At 57.2% G+C, this 16,601-nt stretch overlaps 1 protein-coding gene across 1 annotated transcript; it reads left to right on the forward strand.

Annotated features, from left to right (window-relative positions):
- Positions 1-10,787: 10,787 nt before the first annotated feature.
- TNS4 (tensin 4) lies at positions 10,788-16,167 on the forward strand (the record flags this gene model as incomplete). The annotated part of the gene is made up of 5 exons (XM_010186802.1): positions 10,788-11,262; positions 14,237-14,372; positions 14,437-14,694; positions 14,889-15,280; positions 16,081-16,167. Coding segments are annotated over exons 1-5 (1,348 nt in total), but the record flags the coding sequence as incomplete, so codon positions are not given.
- Positions 16,168-16,601: the final 434 nt, after the last annotated feature.

Genomic DNA, 16,601 nt, shown 5'->3' on the forward strand with positions numbered 1-16,601 from the left:
CACGCAGGAAGGAACTGCGGGGCCTCTTCTCTTTCCTTTTCCTGAAGCTTTGGACAATAGCGGAGGTGAGGATTTGAAAGAGAAAGAGCGATGCGTTTCCTCAGTCAAAATTAGGAGTTTTTTAACAAAGTGGTGTCTGATAGGTGTTTGCTTGCCCTGCAGAGGGGGCTTCGGGGGGCTCATGCTTTGCTGTGAGCTGTGGCCATGGCCTGGCTGTCCCAGTCTGAGTCCTTTACATCCCTGAGTCAAGGGCAGAGCCCCAGCAGAAACCATTGCAGGAGCATGTGGGACAGCAACAGACAGGACTCGTGTCCAGAGCTTTGCCCACGACAAGGAGATGCTTCTTTCACTGAGAGATGGCCCAGCCTGGCACCCGCGTGGGGACAAGGTCTGTCCCTTGCAGGAGTCTGTCCTCGCAGGGCTCCATCCCTTGCAGCAAGGGCACCGCAAACCAGGACAAGGTGTGGAGGAAGCACACAGAGCATTTGGCCCTGCTGGCCATCCATAAATATCAAAATGCTTCCATAAGTATCAAAATGCCTTGGGCGTGACAAGTGCCTGCAGCTGTGAGTCAGCCCTTTGCGATGCCCCCATCACACAAATGTGGTTTCATTGTCCCGGGGTCTGCTGGATTAGGAGCCCACCCCAGCAGTCCCACTGCATCCCTGGGCTGTGGACAGAGGCAGAGCGAGCACGCAGGGCAGTCGCCGTGCAGTGGAGCATGGAGCGTGCCCAGGGGTGCCAAGGGAAGATGCCGCTTTCCAGGGACCGCTTGAGCGCCTCCTGCATGGCCAGCGCGTGGCTCAGTGTGGAAAACGGATCCTGAGAGAGGACATCCCGACTCTTCTGCCAGAGGAGGCCTGGGAACGGAGGCTGAGTGCTTAATCCTCAGCCCCTCAAAGGCTGCTGCAGATTTGTGGGGTTTTGAGCCATTTTAGGATGGAGCGGTGCATGGCCCACCCGTGCATGGCCGCGGAGGCAGCTGCACATCTGCAGCACTGCCCAGTCCCGCTCCCAGCCCCTGGCATCCCTCCAGCCCCAGTGATTCTGACTGATCTCACTGCTCCTGCCCACTTCATCCCAGTAAACCCACAATAATCAGCCCATTCTTCTGCAGCCTTTGCTGCTGCGCCCATCCGGAGGCCCTCAACACACCTTGGCTCTGCCTTTCCCCTTCCTGTGCTGTCCCCGCTTTCATTCCTACTCACCCCTGCTATTAGCAATAAGAGCAGTATTTAACACCGCTGCCTGTGCCCAGAATCCTCTCCCTGCCTTGGCTGCAGTGAGGTTTACAGGTTTTTCCGTTGAACAAATATGGGTGCAATTCACCTGCATTGCCAATCCCTATCAGTCGCTGGCTTGGGGTATTGCGGCATGAGCAAACAAAGCTGATTACAGAGGAAAAGCGAGTGTGGAAAGCAATTGTTCTCCTTGGCTTCATCTCGATAAGGAAGACGCCAGCTACGAGACAAAAGCCGTTTCATGGTTCCGTGCCCTGGGGTTGCAGGAGTCTCATTCCTGGAAAGGGGAAAATTGGTGACATTGGTTTAAAATGCAGCTCTGTGGCAGGGAGGATGGATTTCATTTCCATTTCTTCTTCCACCCACCACGAAACCTCAGGCAAATCTGCCCCGGAGAGGGAACTTTGCCATGATTACTGAGCTGAAAGCTGGCGACAGCTTCAGCTCAGAGGTTAATGTCCCTGTCAGTGCATGCAGAAACGCTTCTGCTGAGTGGCCATGGGAGCAAACACGCGAGCACAGAGGAGGCGATGCCTTCATCTCCGTCTGCAGGTGCTGTGCACAGCCTGGGTTTAGGGGCCATCCCACTGGGTTTCCTTACAGTGGTTGCAGCGTGAGCAGCCCCACTAATCCCCTTTCCCAAAATCTTGTGTGTAACTACCCACAGCACATGAGCTGCACCAACCAAACTGACCACAGGGTTTCACCTGGGTGCAGGGGATCCCTTACTGCTGACCATGCTCTGTTTTCTCCCATGGCTTGAGCTTGCAGCTCACAACTGCTGCCGGCAAGTGCTGGAGTGACCAGGGCAACCTCCTCCGAAATCCCTGGGATTTAGCGCTGATAGCTGCTGCAATGGCTCCAAGCGTGGGGCTTTTTCCAAGGTAGCATCTCCACAGCCCCATGTCGCTGAGCATGTGCAGGACTGTGGAACCTGCACTGAGGACCACTGAGCTATCACTAACCATCCATCCCAGGAGGTGTCCTGAGAGCAGAGCCTGCAGCAGTGCTGGATGGAGAAGCAGGCTCCCAGAGACCCAGCTGTGGCAATGAGAGGGGAGGGAACGTCGCTGCTCCTCCAAAATACGATGTTATGGCTCCACACTGGGACTGGGACATCTTCTGTCAGCCCACAGTCACCAGCCTTTGCATCCTTGTTGAGTTAATGAGAGGTGTCCTCCAGCACCTGAGAGCCCCGGCTTGCAGACCCCTTTGAGCAGCCCCACTGAGGGTCCCTGGGACCCCACTGGCAGCAGTGGCCTCCAGAGCCAGCCCCCAACTGCGATGGTGTCCTGCACAGCGATGGGAATGGTGATGATGATGATGACCTGCACGGTGGTAGTGATGGTGATGGTGATGATGATGATGACCTGCACAGCAACGGCGTCACTTGGCACAGGCCAAAACACATCTGCGCTGGAGAGCCAGGTGTCTCCATGATTCACTCAGTCTCACATCACTGTGGGGTTGTTCACGCCTGCATCCGGGGTAGATGAAGTGTCTTTCCAAGGAACGTTTTGAACCGTGACGTCCCAGCCTCTGGCGGGTGGGTGCTGCCACGTGCCACAGCTGCGCTGCCTGCAGCATCGCGCCCCACGGCGACATGGAGGAGATATTCCCCATGCGAGGTTTTCTTGCTGGAAATGGTCAGTGAAAAGCTGCGTTTGCTGTTAAGAAGAATCAAATCTCTAAGATTTTGCAGTTTTGAGAGCAAAATGCAAGCTGCTGGTGCACGCTGCAGAGAGCTGCCCTGTGCTCTTTTGCTGGCTTTAACGTCCCCAGTCTCTGAGCAAACACCACAGAGAAATCAAAGGTGTGTGTCCTGGGTGACAGTGGCTTGGAAGACCCCATGATGTGCTGTACAACACCTCAGTGCCTTTGGAGCAGGGAGCCTCTGTCCCTATCTTCTTCTGGGTTTGTCCATAGCTCATCTGCACATGGTAAACTACCGGTGTCCCCAGCACTGGCCAAAAAAGGGGTTTTCTTAGTGCTCCAGCCCCACAGCAAGGTAATTCCTGCAGAAACCACCCCTGCGGCCACCTCAGCTCCACGGGGCAGCTCTAGGGCCCCATCCCATCTCCTGACGTCAGTGGTTTTCCCCTCGTCGGCTGCCGCAGCCCTGGCACAACCCAACACGTGCGGGCAGATCTGGGGAGCTCTGCTGCCGCCCAACCCGTGCCCTGGCATGCTCGGGGCCATGGCAGGGGCTTTTCAGTTCCCCCTGCACCGACACATCCATGGGTTCGGGGGGCACAGGGGGGACTGATCCCTTTCCTTGCCCTGTGGCCGTCTCTGGCTCTCACCGCTGCTCCCGGGCACGGCGTTGGTTTGCAATTTCAGTCAACGAAAATGATAACTGTATGGTCTGGAAAACAAACCGTCCCTTTTTCAGTCAGAAGAGGCTGATTAACATCCCCTGGGGGGAAGCAAGGGGCCTCGTCACCCTGCTGAGTAAATGTGTTTTGCGGTTCCCAGAAAAGGGGTGACTCACCCGGCACTGCCCGAGGAACGGCGAGGGCTCTGCTGCCGCACGTGGCTGTGGAAACGGCCCTGCCAGGACTGGGTTTGGTGGAGGTGTGAGGGGCTCCCACCCAGCGTGTTCCCAGCATCGCTGTCCCTGAGTCCCCTCCACTGCACGGCTCACACCGTGGCAAGCAGTATTGGATGTTTCAGGCATCGCCAAGCGGTGCTGGGTGCCAAAAGAAGGAGCTGGCTGGGCTCGGGGTGTCCCTGGGGGTGTTTGGGGGTGGCAATGGGACCCAATTCCAGACCTTGGTGGGTGCCCACGGTCCTGTCCCCATCCCCACACCCCTGGGCAGCCGGGGGGGTCCAGGCGTTTCCAGGTGAGTATTTCAGCGCTCATCATGTTTTATTCATTTCTGAAGGCCCAGAGGAGGGAGAAAGGCTGGGGGCTGAGGAGGAGGAGGATGGAGGAAGACAGCAGTGCTTCCTGCCCTGCTCACAGGTGGAGGTGACAACTACAGGGATTTTTTAACCTTTTCTCCTCATTGACACAGCTGCATTCCAGGGAAACGCTCCCAACTCTTATTCATAACCATTATTTGTTCCTCTGCAAACGCTCTTTTATGTTGGTGTCAGCTCACTGATATCTGCGTGGTTATTGTGCTCAAACTCCAGAAACAAGTAACCACACATTTACAAAGCATATGTGACCCTGCCGGCATGGCTGTCTGCCTCTGCTGTCCCTGACATAAAGTTTCATTCTTTACTTTCGCAGCCTTTATTTTTGGCCGGTAACCCCCTACCCCATTCTACCTCAGAGGAGCTGCGTGTCCATGGTCTTACCCCACCACACGACGATGCATTTCCAGCACTGAGGGACGCGTTGTGTGCAGCAATGCTGTTTGCCAACAAAGTTTGGGCCCTTCAGGGTGGGAAAACCCAGGGCAACACAGAGCCTTGTTCCTGGAGGGGTTTTTCATCTCACAGTTGGTTGACGTGTGGTTCTCCAGGCATTGCTGCTTAAATACAACACATCCTCAGGAAATTCGGCTTAAGCTGGGTTGGAGCTGGGGTCATGAAACCCCATTGCAAGCAGATTTTACACCCATGCTGCATGGGGGTGGTCTGTGACCCGCCAGGGCGCTGCAGAACCCCCTGCTGTGTTGACGAGCCCTCTGTGCAACTCATTAATTATTTCCCATTAATCGTCCACGCACATGGAGACTGTGAGGAAGCTGAGATGGCTCAGCAAAGGAGCCCCTGTGCACCTTGGCTTCGCTGCAAAACCAGCAAAGTCGAAGCCAAGGGACAATGGTGGGGTTTTTTGGGAGGGATCTTGCAATATCTCCATGCTCGTGTTTGCATCAGTGTCCAGGGAGGCGCTGCACCAAAGGAGCTGTTTTCTATAGCAATTGCCCCTACAGGACATCCCCACTGCCTTGCACAATGCACGTGGAGAGGCACCGAGTCGTGAATATCTGCGCTGCACAGTGAAAGCAGCACTAAAACAGCAACGCGGGATTTCAGCTGGGCTTTGCCAGTGCCAATAGCAGCAGTGATCCGATACCCACGGAGACAAAATCCCATCGTTCTGGGGACAGCAGGACGGGATGTAAAACACAGCGAACAGCTTCGTGTTCATTGGAGTATCGCTGGGCAAGTTAACGTTAGCAAAGGATGCTCAGTGCGAGGGCCCTGACACAACCTTGCAGCCGTTGTGGGATGGGGCCATGGCACAGCATGGGACGGGGCTGTGCTGCAGCGTGGGACGCTGTTTACCCAGGGGTGTATGGGGAGGGAGAAACAGCCACGGATCGTAAAGAAAACGTTGGGAAGATCGTAAAGCCAGATCAAGGAATTTAGAGGAAGGGAGTTTATATGGTGTGTTTCCTGATAAAATCGGACATTTCAAAGCGTCCCTGAGCGGTGTGGCAATGTTGCAGTAAGCCAACAGCATTTATGGGCAGCGGAATAGGCCGTTTCCTTGAAAAAGGGTATTTCAGATACATGATTTTCAAGGTTGCTGCGTGGCTCCATGCCCACTGGAAGAAACCCTTGAGCCACAATGTGCAGCAATCAAAAATAAGTTTGAGGATTATTGATCATCGTCCCTTCCCGAGGCGGGAATGCCTCGTGCAGCAGGCAGGGCTGACCGCTGTGCAAACACCAGTTAGGGACACGCTTGCCTTTAACACCAGTCAGGTAATGGTGCTGGGGGTGTGGGCACACTGGGATTGCCCGAGCAGCCTCCATTGTCCCCAGCCATGATGGGACATCATTTCTGTCCCTTTGCACCAGAGAGGAGCAGGGAGAGCCCACGGCTGCAGAGGAGCCCTGTGCCTTTTTTTCCCCTTTTCATCCACTTTCACACATAGCCCTAGCAAACAAGGCTGCAGCATGATCCCTGTCCTCCTCTATGCTATGAGGGGGCCCACGCCATGGCCAGGTGCTCATTTTGGGGTCCTGTGTGGAGTCGCAGGGGCAGGGTATGGGTTTGGCAGCCACAGCATCACCCCCTCAGGCGCTCCCAGCAGCTCCCCCTGCCCCAGCTGAAAGCTGCGGTCCTGAGCAGCCCCTGCCCTCAGCTGTGCTCTGGGGGGGTTGCAGTGCCCCGGTCCGGGGCTCCCCCCATCGCACCTGGCCCCGGTGGGGCTGCGCCCTGCGAGCAGAGCTCAGCCCAGGTGGGAGGGACCGGGCTTCCGTTAAATCCCGCAGCCCTCGCCCAGTGCTGGCTGTGGAGCTCAGGTGTTGGTGAAGGCATCGCAGGAAGAGTGGGCACAGGAGAGGGGACGCGGCTCAGGTACCCAATAAGTGTGGATTTTAGGGGCTGCCTCGACTTTTTCTGTGTCTCATTTTCCCTTTAATTCTTCACAGTTTGCACTGGTTCCTTTCTCCCACCACTTCTCTTTCCTCTGCGGCTGCTTTGATTTAGCTGGTGATTGCGCTTGTTCCTTGGGGGAAATTTCTCCCTGGGAGAAATCAGAGCCCTGGGAAAAGCCCCGGCATGGGCATCCTGCCCAAGCGATGCTGCTTGGGTGTTATCCTGGGGAAGGGGCTTCTGCTCTGTGGGAAATGGTGTGGGACTGTGCTTATTGCTGGGGCTGAGGTTGTGGACTCTCCCCAGCAGTCTGCGGGGGTTATTTAATTAGCAATTAGCTTTCTGATTCACTCAGAGCTGGACGCCTGTTTAGGATTTCCAGTGGCTCACATCTGTACGAGGGGTGTGCAATGCTTCGTTCCCTGAGCAAGCTCAGCCATAGAAATCAGGGTGTGAGCGTGTCTGCGTGTGCGCACCCAGCTTTTCCGTGGGAGGCTGTGGTGAAGTGCAGAGAGGTCACAGCAATAAAACGCCACGTGGTAGCGAGGAGTGCGAGTGGCTGGAGGCAGTGGTTGGTGTGGGGAGGAAAAGCTGCTCTCTGTGCATTAGCCAAGGTTTTTGGTACAGTCGTGTGTCCCTAAGGCAAGGCCAAAGCCTCGGGGCTGGGATCAGTGTCAAGGGATGCTGTGAAACCAAAACCAAGGTCCTGGGGATCTGTCCTTGCATCAGAACATGGGGGTGATTGTGTGGAGGCTCCATGCTGGGAGGGAGTGAGGTGTGCCCTGGGTCTTAAGTGGGAAAACCCCAGGCTGGTGCTCCCAGGAGCTCGGTGGTGTCTGGAAAGCCTCAGATTCCTGTCGCTCATCTCAGATATCCCCAGGATGAGCTAACTTAGCCTGGTTTTGGACAGACACCCTCTTCTAGAGATGCTCTCCTTGCTGCCTGCTCCTCGAGCTTCTTGTCCCCCCAGACCTTGGCAGGGCTGTCCCCGGCTCCAGGTGCCCCGACTCCCCCGTAGCTGGAGCTGTGTTAATATTTGCCATACAATAGTGCTGCGCCCTGTTCTGCAGGCAAAACACAGCACAACCATGGCAACTCTTTTCCTCAACCCCATCAGCACACCCTGCCAACCTGGGCAAGTCGCCCCAGGCTCCAGCAGTAATTAAGCCGTGGGTAACGAGGTCTGCAAGCCCTGAGTGCCCCAGCAATGCCCTCCGCCTTCCCTAGAGCAGGGCTGGGCAGCAGCCTTGTCATTGGGAGGCTCAAAACAACCCAACTTGGCAGCTGGGTTTGCTGTTTTGGGGTCTGCACCGTTGGGGAATGAGGCTGAGTCACGGCTTGGGTGTCTGAGCTCCAAATAACAGCACTGGGACGGCCAGGCCTTGGCGTCCACAGCTGAGCAGCAGCGCTTGGACATGGCCATCACCTTCCCCGATCAGCTGAAGCCTGGGGCAGAGCTGGGGTCTGGGAACAGAGAAAGCTGGGGTTTGGATCCGCACCGATCCCACCGTGCTCCAGCAGCCGGAGCCAGGACACGGCCCCACAGCCAGGGACATTGCCAGGTGCAGGACCCAGGGGCTGGGTCCCTGTGGCTGGGCCATGAGGTGCCCCTCGGGTTGGGATGGGTGTGCAGGCATTATCGCACCCCTGGGGTGTGCCTGCCACAGCCCTGGCCCCAGGGCACCCCATTCCCCTGCCACCACCAGGGAGGCACCCAGCGCCCTCCCTCCCACCTCCCCACACCCCCTGAGGTGCTGCAGCTCTGGTCCCAGTCCTGGCACCCCCAGCCCAGCTCCTTTTTACTGTACCTGGGTGTTTGGTGTTTCCATATCAGGGGCTGCCTGCGGGACTGGGCTGGGGGTGGAGGGAAACACTGGGGTTACTGGGCTGAACCAAGCGGGGTCCCTTGGTGCAGCAGGTAGCGAGCATTTATGACTGTGTCTGACTTCATTCAAAATCTGGGGCTTTTTCATCTTGAGGGCAATTCTTGTCCACAGCCTGTTTCCAGAGACTGTAATTTCCAGTTGTCCCAGTTCATTTTCATATTTATGTTATTATCTTTTCATGTTATTGTTATTGTTTTGCTAAACCTGTTTTAGTTTTCTTTACCAGCTCGTGAGTCTCTCTCCCTTATTCTCTTTCTCCTCCCATTTTGGGGAGGGCAGAGGGGCTCACAGAGAGTGTCTGTCCCTCATGTAGTGCCCAGCCCAGCCCTAAACCACTCTAGCTGTCTTTGTGGCCAGCGTATTGCCATTTCTTCTTGTTTTATCCTCACCCAAGCTCCAACATCCCAGCTCCTTCCCAGTGCTCCAGTACATCCAGTGCTCCCAGCTTGGCTGAGCCAGCCCAGCCCATGAGGTCTGGGGTTGCCCCTGCCAGGGCTGCGATCCCACTGGGGCCAGGGCCATGGTGTGGCTATCGGCCACCCCGTGATTTACCACCCTTGCCCCAGCCCTTCCTTTGTGCCCCCGAGCAGCAGAGCCTCAGCCAAGGCTTGAAATTCCTGCGAGGAGCCCGGGAGATCTCGCTGCAACCCAGAGAGGGGAAGGGAGGAGAAGTGGGGTTTGGAGGCTGATTCTGGCAGCACCAGGCATGAGAGAGATCAAAAACTTGGGGCAGGAGTACAAGAGCGAGGGAAGCTGTTGCGTGCATGCTCCTGGATCTCCGGCAGCCCCAGTTCATGCATACCGCACGTTATTTCTGTACCTACTTAAATTAAAACCAGCCTTGTCTCGTGGCCGCTGACTGGAGCCAGGCAGCTCTGCTCCCCAGGGGAGAATCCGATTTTCCCTCCATCCAGCTAGTGTTTCTGACCTGGGATGACTCGTCTTTATTTAACCAACGCTCCCTCCCAGCCTCGCACCGTGCAGCAGTGCCCGTGGCATCACAGCACACGTGTGCCCAAGATGGGACACGGGAGCGGGCAGACACCAACCCGGGATCCCACCGCAACGGCTTGGTTTTCATGAGTCTGGGCTCTTCTGGGTGTCCCTTTGTCCAGCAATGAGAGGCTTTTTGGAGGTTATACAACTCACCGAGGGCAATGCCAGCCTGTTTTGAGCCGTCCTGGTAACCGCTCTCGGCACCCAGTGTTAGTCACGGAGCTCCAGACGTGACGCACCGCGCCGGCACCCTGCCCTCGCCCGCGGGAGGCACAGACCGGTGCCCCGCAGCAACGTGGCTCTGCCTTCATCCTCTGACTCCATCGTTAATCAGCCCGAGATAGCGAGTGAATAAGGCACTCATTCACGGCTATCGCAGGCAAGGACAAATGTTTTCATACGTGTAGCCCCATGTTTGTGTGTGTTGCACTCTCCATCCACGCAGGATGGGGAGGAGGAGCCCTGAGCTGTGGGATTAGCTCCTCTCTTCGAGCATTTGGCTCATTGGTCCCCCCCAGTGCTGCCTTCCCCAAGGACTGGAGAGACTGGGCACGTCTCCATGCAGTATAGCCATGGGGAACACGCTTGGCTTTGACATCCCGAAGCACTGAGATGTTTTTAGGTTTTGGCTGCCATGGGGGTTACAGGAGGGGGGACCCCACATGTTTGCAGTCAGACAAATCCCCCACCTTGAAACTATCTCCTGAGACCTTGTCTCAAGGCCCTCAAGAGAAACTTCCTCTGCTGTGGGCTTATTTTAACAGCAAATTAAAAAAACCCTACTTTCTATCTATAGCAAAGCCAGGGCGTATTCAAAGTGTAACAGCAACCGGATTCCTCGAGCAGCGCCTGGGCTGGGAAAGCGGCCGCACACCCAGGCTGCCAGGGCTCGGCTCTCCTTGCACGAAACACCCCCTCGGATGGGCTCGCTGCCTGCCATCGCCTCTGCGGGCGGCTTCCCAGGGTCGGCATCCCATGCAAAAGCTGCGAGCCTGATGCTTCATTTCATTCTTAACCAAAAAAATAAGCAAACAAGGACAAATGCAGTTTTTAGGCCTCTGAATCCTGAGAAGCTGCTGTAAATGAATCCCCCTGCACTTGCCCGGATGCACGGTGGCACCAAGAGCAGGGCTGGGGGGTGGGAAGGCACCCGGGGTGAGCTGTTTTCTTATGAGCTGAATTCCAGCTTTGCGCTCCAAATCCCTGATTTTTATAGAGTTTTCCGCTGATGTCGGCTCCTGCCCGGGGCATGGCTGTGTAACCGCTCCTCTCTGCATTCCTCAGATTCTTTCAGGCTGAAGAAGGGCTCCAGGTCCCTGCTGGAGAGAGGAGGAGGGAAAAGGTTTCTCTGGACTCCAAGCCACCAAGCCCAAAACCCGAGCCATGTCGCAGGTCATGCAGAACCACGTGCTGCGCGTTGGACAGACCGTGTGCGTTTCGTCGCGGGAGCAAAGCAGGACCCTGCGCCCGCCGGGGTACCCGGGCTGCTCGGCAATGAACTGCGGCTACTTCTCACCGCAGGGCTGGGCTGAGCCACCCACAACGCTGCCCGGCGGGGGGCTGTGTGGAGCCCACCCCCAGTTTGGGCATGAGGCCGTTCACACACAGGGGATGGGGCAGCGGGATACGCCCCTGGACAGACCCACAGCCTCCCAGCAGCCGGAGGAGGAGGAGGATGCTGGCACGGATCACCTGGTGTCCCCTACCTTGGACATATCCATTGAGAGCCTCAACCAGCTGATCCTTGAAATCGACCCCACCTTTCAGCCGCTCACGTGTGAGCCAGGGAAGGACGTGGTCCAGCGCACGTTTCAGGGTGACGTTGCTGCCACCAAGAAACCGGAGCCAGAGGCAATAGGTGAGGCAAATGGTGCCAGTTGTGTGGCACAGCCTGGTGAGATCCCTGATGAGATCCATGGTGAATTCCCTCTGCCAGAGGCAAAGGGGAGCCCAGGGCAGGGTGGCCAGGCATGCAGCCCCCTCGGCTGTGGGCAGGATGAGGCCCTGCGCTCCTGGGTTGGCAATGGGCATCAGTGGCATCCCCTGCCGTCGCCATTTGGATCAGTGTGGGATGCTGTCCCCTGAGGTCAGGGATTCATGGAAAGCAGCAGGAGCATAGACTGTGGACCCAGGCTCTTTGCTGGACATGCATGTGCTGGGGTGGCCCTGGTCCCAGCCCTTCCAAAATGTCTTGTGTTCAGCTCTCTCAGCAGGGCCAAAAGACACCAGGGGAACAGCTTTAATTCAACCCCTGTTTGTTCATTTCTAATGAAATGGGACTTGCAGCTCCCAGAAAACACCCAATCCAAACCATTACGGGCAGTGACTGGAGGCAGGCCCTGGCTGCAGGGTGTGATGTGCACAGTGTGCTCGTCCTCGCCGCAGAGCCTCGGGGCCGTGGAGCCATTCCCAGGCTCAATTCCAGCCAGATTTCCAGAGCCCTGGGCTGATCCTTACACAACCGCCCCGCTTGCGCGTTTCCAGCCCCTTTGCCAGGGAAATTCTTCTCCCAGGGCTCATGTGCTCCTCCAGCAGCAAACCTGGCACACATGGGGTGTTCTTCCTGCTTCCACGCCTTACGTGAACCCTTTCACAACACCTCCATCATCCCTGCTCCCCAAAGCTCTGCTGGGTGCTGCTGCTGATCCAGGCACCTGTCCCTGGGGATCTTCTTGTGTGTGTGAGCTGCTCAGCACCGTGCATGTGTCAATACCTGCAGACAGCGCAGTTGTGGTGAGTTGGAGGACAGGCTGGTCTGCGGTGTTTCAGTGCCTAAAGATTCATCCTCACTGCTTTTCAAAAGCCTTGTTGCCTACCTGTGTCTTTAGACCTCAAAATACCTGGAAAATCTGTCCCCAAGACTCTTCCCAGAGGAAGGTCAGATGTTAAAGGTAGGGAAGATAATCCCACTCATCCCGAGCCCTCGCTGCGGACTCGGACGCCTCTTGCCAGGCGCTGTGCTCGGAGGCCGGGGGCAGGTAGCATGCTCGTGGCTTTGGAAATCTGTCTCCGAGTGCAGAAGTGAACATCTGGAAACCTGGCCCTGGATACAGTGGGAAAAGACTCGCTTCAGCATTCATTTTCTTTTGACAGCTCTTCTTTTTCTAGGCAAACCCCTCCTTTCTGCACAGCATCCCCGTTCACCCACCTTCCCTCTCCCACCTCACCGGCATCGCTCCTATTGGGCTCCTGTCTCCTTTTCTCCCCCTGGCTCCATGGGGCCCCACTGCACTTTCTGAGTCATTTGCACCCCTCTTTTTTTTTGCCTGCAAGCATTGTCGCTTAATGTGAGGGCTGGCAGGAGACCAGTGATGGGGATCAGTGGCCCAGGAGGGGCTTGTTCTCAGCTGATGGAAACCACAAGAGATGCTGTGGCAATAGGAGACGCCGTTCGTGGGGGTCACCGCCTCCCTTGACTGTTCCTGCAGGGAGGAGGGTGTCTCTCTTGCGTGACAGCTGCTCTCAGTGTTTGCGGTGCTTTTGCCACTCCTTGGTGCTGGAAAACTTGCCGAGGTCTTGGGCAAATATTTGAGGTTTGACCACACCTGATAAGCAGGAGCGAAGGCAGAGCAGTAAGAGGCGAAGGGCCTCATTAATGTAGGGTGCAGATGCTTTTGGGTTATTTCTTTAAAGGACAATTAAAATCCCTGTTTCTCTTCCCCATTTGAGGGAGACACTGACAAAAAGCATCTGGTAAAGGGCTGCTGCTGGGTTTGTGGCTGATCCCAGGCCCGTGTGGCTCTGGGAACAGGCGCTAGAGCTGCTGTGGAGGGGGAGCTCCATGCCCAGATATTTTTCTCACTGTGAATGGGGTCTGCAGCTGCTCTGTCCTTGCCAGCCATACTCAGGGCAGTGACAAAGCAGGCTACGTCCATGTCAGGGCGCTCAGGGCTGTTCAAAGCAGTTTTCCATTGCTGCAGCAGAGGTTTTTCCCTCTCTTTAAGAAGAGGAGCTTTAGTGAACTCTATGGCAGGGCAAGAGCCAGGAGCTGAAAACAAACCTGGGCACGTTCGGGCTCGAAGGGAGGCGGAGGTGATGAACCACCAACGGCTTCCCCGGGGAGGCGGTGAATTCACCATCACTGCAAGCCCTGAAACCAAATCTGGGTGTCTCTGGCTAAAAGACACCCTCTAAAAGGCAGAGGGTCCCTCATGCTGCTGTGCCCAGCCAGCCCAGGGGGCGTGTGGGGCCATGCACCTCTACCATGGGCACCCCCCGAGCCCGGGGAGTAGCCGGATGGTTTCACCGTGAGTCAGGTACACCCGGCCGGGAACACCCTCACTTGCTGCAGGTCCCAGCAGGGAACAGCCCCGCTCACCACAGGTCTCAGCAGGCCCCAGCCGTGTGGTGCTCGCAAGGGTGGGTCTGCACTATGAGATGTGGCCGTGGGTGCTGGCGCCCTTCCAGCACCGGGGATGTCATGGGGGCTCGGTGTCTGTGAGGAAATCGGCCCTCATAGTGGCTTAATGAAGGCCAGCGTCTGGCTACACAGCGTCTCCCTGCAGAGAGATTTTGACAAATCAGAGCCAAAATTAATAGTAAGAAGACAGAGACGTGGGTGTCCCCTGGAGCTTAGCTAATGAACCGAACTCATGCACAGACTCGGTAACGACCTCCTCTTTCTCCCTGCAGACATTAAATACATCGAGATGACGCCTGGCAGTGCCCTGAGTCCCGTGCTGCTGCGGGGCCCACCCCCCTGCAGAGAGATTTTGACAAATCAGAGCCAAAATTAATAGTAAGAAGACAGAGACGTGGGTGTCCCCTGGAGCTTAGCTAATGAACCGAACTCATGCACAGACTCGGTAACGACCTCCTCTTTCTCCCTGCAGACATTAAATACATCGAGATGACGCCTGGCAGTGCCCTGAGTCCCGTGCTGCTGCGGGGCCCACCCAGCCCTTCAGCCCGTGCTGCTGCGGGGCCCACCCAGCCCTTCAGCCACCCCAATCTCAAGGTCCCCCCAGGGCAACGGCTTCCTGCCCCAAAAAGGGGGGATTGGAGGGAGCCTGGTTTTCTCGAGCTCCCCCAGACCCACAAGCCCCCGGCTGGGCACCCGAAGCCGCGCCGTGTCCCCGACCAGCAGCAAAGCATCCGAATGCGTGGCTGTGCCCCGGCCATGCACAGCTGCACAGACCAACAGCATCTCCTATGGCCCCGACACCCCCGGCTCCTCCCCGGGCCTGGACGCACTGCTGAGGCCAGTGCAGGTGGTGAGGGCGCAGAGGAGCAGCCACATCTCCCTGCTGTCCACCAGCCCTGGCTCCGACACCAGTTACATCCTTGGCAGGTAAATGGGAAATGCCACTGCGTGCCCTGGCCGGAGGGTGATGATGGGGATGAAAGTGGCATGGGACGGGTACCCCAATTCTGCCATCCCACACCTCCTTCCTCAAGGAGTCAATGGTTCATGGGGTTGATGCGGTCTCTGTCGGGGTGTTGTGTCCCAAATGACCCCACTGATCCCCCTACTCTCTCTTACAGCAGCACCCACTCTCTCCACCACGACGACTCGGACGCTCACCCCGCTGCCTGCGCGTCCCCCGCCAGCCCCTGTCCATCCCCTGCCACCACCGGGTCTCGCTCTGAGGAACCTTTTGGGCTGAGCCTCCCCCAGCCTGTGGCTGCCTGCTCCCCCAAAGCCTCCCTGTCCCCAAAGGGCCAAGCCAGCAGCTGCCCTCCCTCCATCCTCAGCTCTGCGGCCGAAATCCCGGTGCTGCTGGTCAACGGGTGCCTGCAGCAGGCAGAGGAAGCATTGGGGCTGCCTAGAGCCCCCCCAGCCATCACCAAGCAGAGCCCTCCACCCAGCGGCCCCCCGAGGCTCGGTGGCCTGAACGCTGCACTGTCGGCACCAGCGCTGTCCTGCGCCCCAGATGGTGAGCATCCCCTCCGTGGGGCAGGTCTGGGAGGGATGGAGATGGAGACCCCAACAGCTGTCAGGGAAGGGGAGTGAGTGCTGGTTCCTGCTCTGGTTTGTCAATGTGAAGGACGGGGGGTCCTCACTGCGTCCCCACGGGGCTGCTGGGCTCTGCGGTGGTCTCTGGCTCTTTGCTGGTGACCCCGCATTGGCCATGGGGGTTTGCCTGTGGATCCAGTTTCTCCCATGGCAGAAACACTCCGGTCCCCTCAAGGAGATGCAGATAAACAGATTTAGAGCACCTGAGAATGAGGGCCATAATCCCGTCATTTCGTACCTGTTTGTGGGTCCAGGATGGGAGGGGAGTGGGGATTAGAGTCCCAGTTTGCTCTGGAGGACGTCTACAGACACCAGTGTCTGTCAGGTCCCTCATTCAGGGCACACACTGAAGTTATTGTTCTCGGAGATCAGCAGAGGCAGCGCCAGGGCAGGGGTTTTAATTGGGATTATTATGGGAAAAGCAGGGGAGCTTTGGGTCAGATCCTGAGCTGGTGCAAACCCATGGTCCATGGGCTTGTGCAGGGCTGGGCTGGGCCTTTCTGTGTCCCATCGCCGCCTGCCAAGAGAGATAATTACATGGAGGATTAATTACTCTGAGAGCAGGGAGGATGGTCTGATCAAAAGGTTTTTTAAAAAAAGAATTTCAGCCCTGTCTGGCTTGAAAGAGACCCATCTCTGCTGGGCCCTGTCCTGTTGGCGATGGCTCCTGTGCAGCTTTTGGGTCCCTTGCTGGCCCTCACACCCCATGGTCTCTTACAGGTCCCCTCGGGACTGGGCAGCCCACCATGAAGTTCGTGATGGACACCTCGCGGTACTGGTTCAAGCCAAGCATAAGCAGGGACCGAGGTACGCAGCGAGGGTCTCTGTCAGGGTAACCCCCCTCGGGATGGGGTTTGCCTCCCCACAGCCCTTTAGCCCGGCTCTTGCCCGTGCTGAAGTCCTGTAGGGACTCAATGACAGAAATTCAAAGTATCCCGTGGCTGATGGGCATGGAGAGACCTGCTCACAGATTGGGGGATGGCTCAGTAGTGCAGGCTGTGCCCCCCAAGTCCAGCAGAGCTGCTCCTGCCCCAGTGCTTCCCCTCAGTGTGTGCTGGGCAGGGGCTGTCCCAATCCTGGGACCCATGGGGCTGAGCTGGGGCCCCTCAGTCCATGGGGTCACTGTGGTCAGGATATGCACATCCTCAGCCAAGTCTTCGACATCTTCCTCGCCACTGCCAAGGAATGGCTTCCCCCGAGAGCATTGGAGCGCAGACGGGGGAAGTTTGACTTGGCTGAGC

The sequence above is a fragment of the Mesitornis unicolor genome, unplaced genomic scaffold (assembly GCF_000695765.1).
Source record: "Mesitornis unicolor isolate BGI_N332 unplaced genomic scaffold, ASM69576v1 scaffold8406, whole genome shotgun sequence".
NCBI lineage: Eukaryota > Metazoa > Chordata > Aves > Mesitornithiformes > Mesitornithidae > Mesitornis > Mesitornis unicolor.